General features: G+C 37.6%; 1 protein-coding gene across 11 annotated transcripts in view; it reads left to right on the forward strand.

Moving 5' to 3' along the window:
* The window catches only part of LOC122088973, a 52261-nt gene extending 45151 nt beyond the window's left edge, over positions 1-7110 (forward strand). For 4 of the 11 annotated variants that reach the window (XM_042658370.1, XM_042658366.1, XM_042658371.1 and 1 more), the window contains 5 exons: positions 3186-3263; positions 4490-4624; positions 5797-5910; positions 6073-6138; positions 6633-7110. In XM_042658370.1, the coding sequence (XP_042514304.1) occupies positions 3186-3263; positions 4490-4624; positions 5797-5910; positions 6073-6138; positions 6633-6701 (462 nt within the window). In that variant the 3' untranslated portion in view covers positions 6702-7110. Of the gene's footprint in view, positions 1-3185; positions 3264-3333; positions 3460-4489; positions 4626-5291; positions 5706-5796; positions 5911-6072; positions 6139-6632 lie in introns of those variants that run through there. The other 7 variants (XM_042658367.1, XM_042658369.1, XM_042658372.1 and 4 more) reach the window with 6 other exon arrangements.
* The last annotated feature ends 1585 nt before the right edge of the window (positions 7111-8695 follow it).

The following is an 8695-nucleotide window of genomic DNA, read 5'->3' on the forward strand; positions in this document are numbered from 1 at the left end:
TGGGGAGAATAAATAATTCACTACCAAAGAGAAAAAAATACATACAGGCCCTCGAAGGGGAGGGAGAAGGAAAAGAGCCCAGCCCTCAAGAGGAGGCTAGAGTCCTAATAACAGAGCTAGGAAGCTCCTAGGATTCTACAATGTCACAATTTCTAGGGGATGGGAGACAAGTGGTAGTAACTTTAGGGATTGTAGCTTTTACATAAAAAAATACAGAGCTCCAACTCTTTTCTAGAGGCCGAGAGTTGGAGATCCATTTCCTATGATTATGCTTCATCCAGATTTGGTTGATTGAAGCACAAAAAGCAAGCTTGGCTACTAGGTCACATATACTCTTCCCTTGGAAGGTCATGTCCATCCAAATCCACTCCCTAAGGAAAGGTAGGGACATCGACCATCTTCTTCTTGCGGCCAACATTTGGCGAGGACAAAGTTCCAAATGCAGGGGAGACAGGATAGGCAAAAAAGAGATGGTCGATGTCTTCAGGCTAAGAACCACAGAGATAGCATGCTGGGTAAGCTGGGATCCTTCTCTGAATGAGAAAAGCTTGAGTAGGGAGGAATTTCATGAAGACCCTCCATGCCTTGAAGCTTTGTCTAGGAATATGATGCTTGAACCAAATAAGCCTATGCCAGGGGCCGGATTCCCATGCAATCTGATATGGTCCCAGGCAGCCTTGACACTGAAGAGCCCATTTGAGGAGTGGAGACAAAGGATTGTATCATTTCTTGATTGACCTCCAGAAGGGGGAGCAACCAAACTATTCCAAGTCTGAGCAAACTGGGGAAAGGAAGGGGCTGGGGGGTCCAGACTCCAGAGGATAATATGTCTGTAACCCTAGCTTTTGCCTAGGAAGCCCAGAACTATAAATGTTTCGAGCACTGAGCACATTTGAGAGGATTCCCATAGGATGCCAAGGTTCAAGCCAGAGGAAGGTAGATGATCCGTCCCCAATGCAAGAGGAGATAGATCTAGAAGCAATGGATTTAAGGGAGAAGATCTTGCGCCACACCCATTAGGAGTCCGAAGGAATACTCATAGTCTAAAAGGAGTCATGCTTAATTATATGAGAATAAACCCAATCCACCCAAATGCATTTCTTCTTGGAAGCCACTTTCCATATGAGCCTTAAGATTCTTGCATTGTTAACATCCTTTATTTGTTGAAGAATCGGTCTCAATTTCTCACTATGTTCAGAATTTTTTATCAAAAATAAAAACCCAGGTTGATGCTTCTATAAAAAAAATTTAGATCTAATAATGCTCTTTTTATACTTAGCATGAGACATTTGAGTTTTGATTGGCTAATGGAATGATTCATCCAATGACTTTTTTGTATACCCCTCAACAAAATGGTGTGGCTGAACGGAGAAATAGACACTTGTTGGAAATCGCTTAGTCCCTTATGATTAATATGAATGTTTCCCAAACATTTTTTGTATAGTGCTATTCTTACTGCATGTTTTTTTATTAACCAGAAGCTTCCTCTGCTTTGGCTAACCAAACTCCTTTTTCTGTTTTATATCCCAATGCTTTCATACTTAATTTTCTGCCATGAGTTTAAATTCTCTCCTGTGGCACGTTTGATTCTCGTTGGCTGTAAATTTAGACAGGCCACTATACCAGATAGATATAAAAAAATGCCTTCCTTTATGGTGATCTTCAAGAGGAAGTTTATATGGAGTTACCTCCAAGGTGTGTTGCTCATTGGAGAATTCTGCCAAAGTATGCAAACTTCATAAGGCCATCTATGGTTGAAAAAGTCACTCAGAGCCTGGTTCGACAAATTCAACTCCATTATTACTCGTTGTGGGCTCTCACAGTGTTACTCTAACTATTTTGTATTTGTACGGTGCCAAAACTCTAAAATGGTTGTGTTAGTTGTCTATGTAGATGACATCATTATATCTTGAGATATTACATCCAGAACTGTGGAGGTAAAATCTTATCTTCGTCAACATTTTCAAATGAAAGACTTGGGTTCTCTTAGGTTTTCCTTGGTGTTTAAGTTTTATAGAATAAGCAAGGAATTATTCTATCACAAAGGAAATATGTGTTAGACCTCCTATCTAAGGCTTTATTCTTGCCTCTAAACCTGTTGACACTCCCATGGATCCTTGTCAGGGTTTGGTTCCAGTGATGGTGAAGAATTTGAAGACAAGCAACAGTGTAGGAGACTAGTGGGAAAACTAATTTACCTAACTGTCACTAGACCGGACATATCCTTTGTTGCTGGTTTTATCAATCAGTTCATGCAATCTTCCAAAGAAAGTTCACTTGGAGGCAACCTATTAGATCTTAAAGTATCTAAAAGGGGCTCCAACGAAGGGGCTCATCTATCGTCCTCGTCAGAGAGTTGATCTGGTAGGGTTTTCTAATGTTGACTAGGCTAGTGTTGATGGTGACAGGAGATCAACCACAGGATGTTGCACATTTGTATGTGGTAGCCTGGTCACTTGAGAAGCAAAAAGTACGACAATAGCTAGATCCAATGCTGAGGCTGAATATCGAGCTACAGATTATACTGTAACCAAGTTGACATGGTTCAAACCATTACTTCAAGAGTTGGGTTTCTCAGTCACTCAACCCATGAAGATATTTTGTGAATCAAGTGGCCATCTACATTGCAAGAAATACAGTTTTTCATTAGAGAATCAAGCACATTGAATTCGATTGTCATTATATAAGGCATGCTGTCATTTTCCTCTTTTGTTGATCAACTTGGTAAAGTTTTTACCAAGCCCTTGTTTGGTCCTGGTTTCAGATATGGCTGTTCCAAGGTGGGCATGGAGGTGATTTCTATGCTCCAACTTGAGGGGTAGTGTTAAGATTGGACCTTTGTACCATGGGGTTGCAAAGGTAAGTATGTATACCACGAAAGGGGGTCCCCCCCCCCCCCCCCATCATGGCTTGGTCATGTGGGTTAGATAGATGTGTTGGATATCTTTATTGTTTTGCTTTATCTTTCCTAATTGGGATAGATTACTGTTTCCTAATTAGAGCAGGTTGCAAGATATTACTTTCCTTATTGATGTAATTGAGTTGGCATTATATATAGACATTGGTGGGAGACTGATAGAGCACCATATTGAGTTCTCTTGCGGTCTCAGTTTTTCTCTTTCTCCTCTTCTGTTCTAGGCTTCAAGCACCTACTGCTTTACTGATATTTCTCTCTAATTTTTCAGGTTGGCATACAACAAAAACCATCTAAACTGAAGATGAAAACATCAAATCTTGTTCATGTTAATATCTTCAAGGACCAGGTTTTAATAATTTTATGACCTTGTTGATTTTATCTTCTTATTGGCAAGGGTGTAACTTGTGATGGAACAGTGCCCAAACAGCCAGTCACCAAGATATGTCCTGCTGAAAGCATGGGCCTGAATTTTTGGTCCAGTTTGGGCCATGATTGGTGCAAATTTTGTGGACAGGTAGCCCAGAATACCTTCTACAAGTTTGGTAAGCTCAGCCAAACTGATAGGTTCCATGTGGCATACTCCTGTAGAAAATGGTTGAAATTCAATGTCTTGGAGAGATTGATAGAAAGTTGCCTTGCTAATACAGCTATTGGGCCATTTTGTTGAGTTTTCCGCCAATTTTGACATCTGAACAATTCAGCAGGCCCTCTCTATCAGGGTTTTAGGAATCAGGATTGAATCGGCCAAATCGGCTGATTCAGATCAGAATCATCCACAGCCGATCCCGATTCCAGGTGATTCAGATATGGGATTTTAGGTCTTTTTGGCCAATTCTTTCCGATTTGGATCAGAATTGGATTGGAATTGATGGCAACTGATTCAGGTGCTGATTCTGGTTGCTTGAATCGTGCTCTCTATCCAATGGTCCAATTTCTTTTCAATAATGGATTTTTTTTCGGTTATTTCTTTAGTCCAGGCTTGTTTGTGAGTTGTGCTTCTTACATTATTCTCTTTGGTCTTACCTTCAATAAATTCAGTTATTCATACCTAAAAACACACATACATACATCCACAAATTGATTGAACTCATATTTGGTCTTAATATGACTTAAGAAAGTTTGTGGGACCTAATGATCAGGTGGGATGATTAAGCCCACTACCATCACAAGAAGAAAATACTAAGCAACCAGTCTGATCTTCTATATACTGTAGATCATGGATATGAAAATTTTTCTCTTCAAATTGTCCAATGCTTTGTTTGGATCTTGAAATCTAGAGCGATCCAGATTGATATTTCCTACCAGTCTAAAACTTTAAATAGATCTATCATACACATGGTTCAAGAGATTGGAATGAGCAGCGACCTGTTCTGATCCGGATCTGCCTGAATCAATATCGACCACAGCCAATTCGGCATATCTTATCCACATTCCTTGAACCATTTTAAATCCTTGATCTGAAACTGTGACCCACTATATATCAAAACCTTCTTGTTATTTTCAGTATATTAGTTTCCAGATCTACTCAAAAATAAGTTTGCCTCATTCCCTGTTTGTCTTCTTTTAATGCAGGTGAAGATGTGTTACTTGCCTGCACTTCCTCGGCATAGAGAGCTCGTCTCTGAACTAAGGCCTATCCATGCTATACTGTCATGTGAAAACTCCATAGCCAAAAGGCATCCTGTATATAGATGCAACAAAGTGCAGGTGCTCACCAATTATTTCTCATTTCTTCAGCTATTACATCCACTGGTCATGCCTGTTGATTATCTTTGCATATCTGAAGATTTTATGTAGTTTCTATGAGGGTTTTTTGGCATGCAATAATCCATTCTTTTGAAGTTGATCTATTTCCCCTCCATGCTGTTCAACATGGTAATAGAGTTTAAAATATTGGAAGAAAATAAATTTTGCAATAATAGAGCTTATTGAAGGAATAGAATAGTCTTAGCAGACCCATATATTGCAGCCAAGACTTGGATGACTGTGTATTTGGACAAGAAAAACTCTAATTCCTGCCTGATAGCTCATTATCATGGAGGCAAACACTATTGATGAAGTGGTATGAAAGATATGCATATGGTAGGGCTCAATTCTAGTATGACTACAGATTTTGTGGAGGACTAGGAACCATGTTGCCGACCCCATATAGGGAATGTTCCCTTGATGCGTCTTTGACTACTGCTTTACCTCATTCTCTTATCTCCATTTTGCTCATTTTTAACCTCTCTTTTGTGCTTCTTTATTTCCTTATTTCCATATCACATCCATGTAACCAACCCCATTTAGTTGGGATAAGGTTATAATTGTTGTTGTTGTATGGTTCACTTAGTTAACAAGCTCATCAGATCCTAACCTTCAATTTTGATTTCAGGCAGACAAGTACTGATTTGGCTTTTCCCATATTGGTAATTTTGACAATCTTACTTGGTAACAGTTCATGTCAAAGAAGTTCTGCCGAAAAGTTCAACTTTGTTTTACTTATTCTTTAATTACTTTGTTTGGCCTTATCATGTTCTATTTTGAATTATTTGCCTCCTGTGTTGAACTCTTGGTTTGAATCATGGATAGTAGAAGCCTTCCTATATATATAAATGGATGGAGGAAGCCCATGCTTATTTCCTGTAGCAGTCATAGCAGTCTTAAAATCAAATAGTGGCATCTGAGTATCTGACAATTTTTTAATTTCTCTGAGCTTAGGAAATCTTATGGTACCATTCCATGAAGAAATAGTTCATTTGCATAAGATTTCATAGATATCTGTAAATTTAATATATATATATTTTTTCCTTTTAAATTTCCTCACACCATAAATATTTTATGCATTTGGTTTTGTTATATTTGAGATTATTTGGTTATAATTATATGTTGTAATCAAGTCTCAGGCTGAAGCTGCAGAAAAGTTTTTGAATATCATGAGGAGCTACTTGGAGTCCCTTTGTTCAGATCTGAGGTCTCATACCATTACTTGTGTAGAATCAAACAATGACAAGGTTAGTTGTTTGAAGTCACTATCTCGAAGCATGAGGATTTTTCGTTTCTAATGATAATACACTACAGCTACCAGTTAGTACTTATATGTTATTATCTCCATGGAATGCTATCAAAGTTTATATTCCATCACTACACAAGTGGTTGTCTGGCTACTTTTTCAGGTTTCATTACTTCTTAAAGATAGCTTTATTGGCTCCTTTCCTCTTAGGGACCAACCCTTCATCAAGGTATTCTACATTCCCTATTTCTGTTGTCAAGTTATGTATCTGTTCTCTTTCTTGTGTCCCATCCAGTGTCTGTGTTTTGATAATGTCATACTAGTAGATATATAACAGACAAATTTGAAAGAACTTCACATTATTAGGCACATTTAAGGCTTCTGTAGTCTTTCAAAATCAGTTGCAAAATCCATTGGTAAAGCACTGTTTTCAAGGAATGGCAACTACTTAGTACTTACTATGAAACTCGCTAGAAAACCATGAATGAACGACATAATAAAAATATCAGTGTACCGAAAGTGCATCAACTACTTAAGAATCTTAAAGGGCAGTGCTTGTGTTCTTAGGTGCATGCTACTTCCCAAGAGTTGTCTGTTTGCATTTGCTCCCCATTTCTACTGAAATCGGAGATGTTGCAGTTAGGCAATTTATTGAAGATGTTTATGAGATTTACCCCGAGTCATACCTACATTACTAATACAAGAATAATATTGTGGGTGCAGCCTTTTGTAGAGACGCAACTTTTCTCTGTCCTATCAGATTCTCGGCTCTCAAGATATGAGCATGATTAGTTCTAACTTAACCAACTTGTTGAAAGCTTTGTATGTCACTTTAGACCTCCAAGGTGAGAAGCAATATTGACAGAGCCCCAAGCCAAGAAAGGAAGATTGGAGCTTGAGGTGGGCAGTTGTGCTTGATGGATCATGATTTGGAATGACCAGCATTTGGCTGAATAATGTCTTTGCCACCAACATCATTGGTCTCCTCTGTTGGAGCTATTAAGGCTCTGTTTGGTTGCAAAGGAAATTAGAAGGAAGAAAAGTGAAAATTTTCAAAACAAAAAATGTAATTTTTATAATCATTCCCAGCATGATTGTATGAAGTGCTTAAATTTTTTTTCATATTTGATGATGATATTTTTTTTAGATGTAACTTTTATTTTATTTTTAAAAAAATCAAGGGATTTGGATGCAAAGTAAAGTGAAATTTAATAATCGAAAATGAAATGATTTGGATTTAGTGAAATAATCGTGTTAGGAAATGATTACAAAAGCTTCGTATGTTTTAAATTTTCACTTCCCTTCCCTTTACTTTCCCCTGCAACTTACCACAATTCCATTCAAATAATCATGTCCTCCGAACAATGATGACTAGCTCCTGTACTGCCCACAAAGCTAATGGATTGTTATTGCTGTATTTTTAAAGGGGACCGGGGGGGGGGGGGTGATTGGTTTGCTTCCCTTCAATTTCTTGTAAATTGGTGGAACTGATAAAAGTTTAGTCCTTTATATTATATTGACTTGATGGTGTTTTACACTATGTGCAACCTATGACCATTATTCTTTGATTATTCAAGAAAATGAGGAATGTGGCACAAGAAAGAGTGGGCGTAAAGGAAAAGAAGTGGTAGAAATCATAGTAAAAACAAGGGAAAATGATGTCCACACTGCTGGTAATATACACCCTCTCACACTCTCTTCCCTAACCATGTGGTCCCTGTATATTATTGCATCCAAATGGATTGAATCGGTGAGGTCTACATCAAAGAAGTTAACAAGCTTTATGTAACAAAAATTCAAGAGAGCAAGGAATTTTAATAGGTATAAGAGACATACTTAATGGTAATGAATTCTAAGTAGCAAAAGGTGTGAATAATTATGTTTGTCAAATGTGCAGCATGACTTAATTGTATTTTATTTGGGAGGAGGAACTTTGTCGATCTGGCGTAGGGAACACCCGGAAAGATTTGGTTCTAAAGGAAATTAATCACAACTGTCTCAATAAGAAGAATCCCCTATACTACTAGTGAAAGATGCGAACATGTTTTATGACTAGTAATGGTTCATTCATGGAGGGTCACACATATTTCTCTTTCTTAATAATTCAATTTCTTCTTGGAAAAAAACTAAAAATAGAAATGATAATTATAAGGGTGTCAAATTGGAATCATAATCAGATCTGGACCAAATAATCAGAATTGAATCGAATAGAATATGATTACAATCGAGATTATTACTTTCTTGTAGAACCAGCTGTTAAGATTTTGAACAGAAATATTTCTTAATTAGGTGTTTTGGTCATTGGTCTTGTAGTTATTGAACCTTGGAGTGTAATTTCTGTTCATTTCATTCTTAATCTTGTGTTCAATTTTTGATAATTCTTCACATATGATTAGCTGTCATGGTTGAATGGGTTTGTTCCATTTGGACTAGAAAAGAGATGATGCCAAGAATAGTTTAGAATATAAACTTAACCGAGAGGAATTTGTAAACGAATACTGATTGAGTGGAATAGCAATGCATCGACCTTCATTTCTTTGGACTAGAAAAGTGATGGTCATTCATTTGTTGGAGAGAGAGAGAGAAAGAGATTCTTCTGATTCCTAATCCTCCATCAGATTTGAAAAGACAAACCTTCTTTCAGCTGAGAAACCAAAGAAATTTGAAGGATTCGGAGCCCTTCCAAAGGAAGAAGCAAAGGAGACTTTCAATAGAGTTAATCATAGAGGCAGGGAGGACAAAGGTACTGGACCAGTAAAGATACATGGACTTGAGGATCGACTTGA

Source organism: Macadamia integrifolia, chromosome 9, assembly GCF_013358625.1.
Source record: "Macadamia integrifolia cultivar HAES 741 chromosome 9, SCU_Mint_v3, whole genome shotgun sequence".
NCBI classification, from domain to species: Eukaryota; Viridiplantae; Streptophyta; class Magnoliopsida; order Proteales; family Proteaceae; genus Macadamia; species Macadamia integrifolia.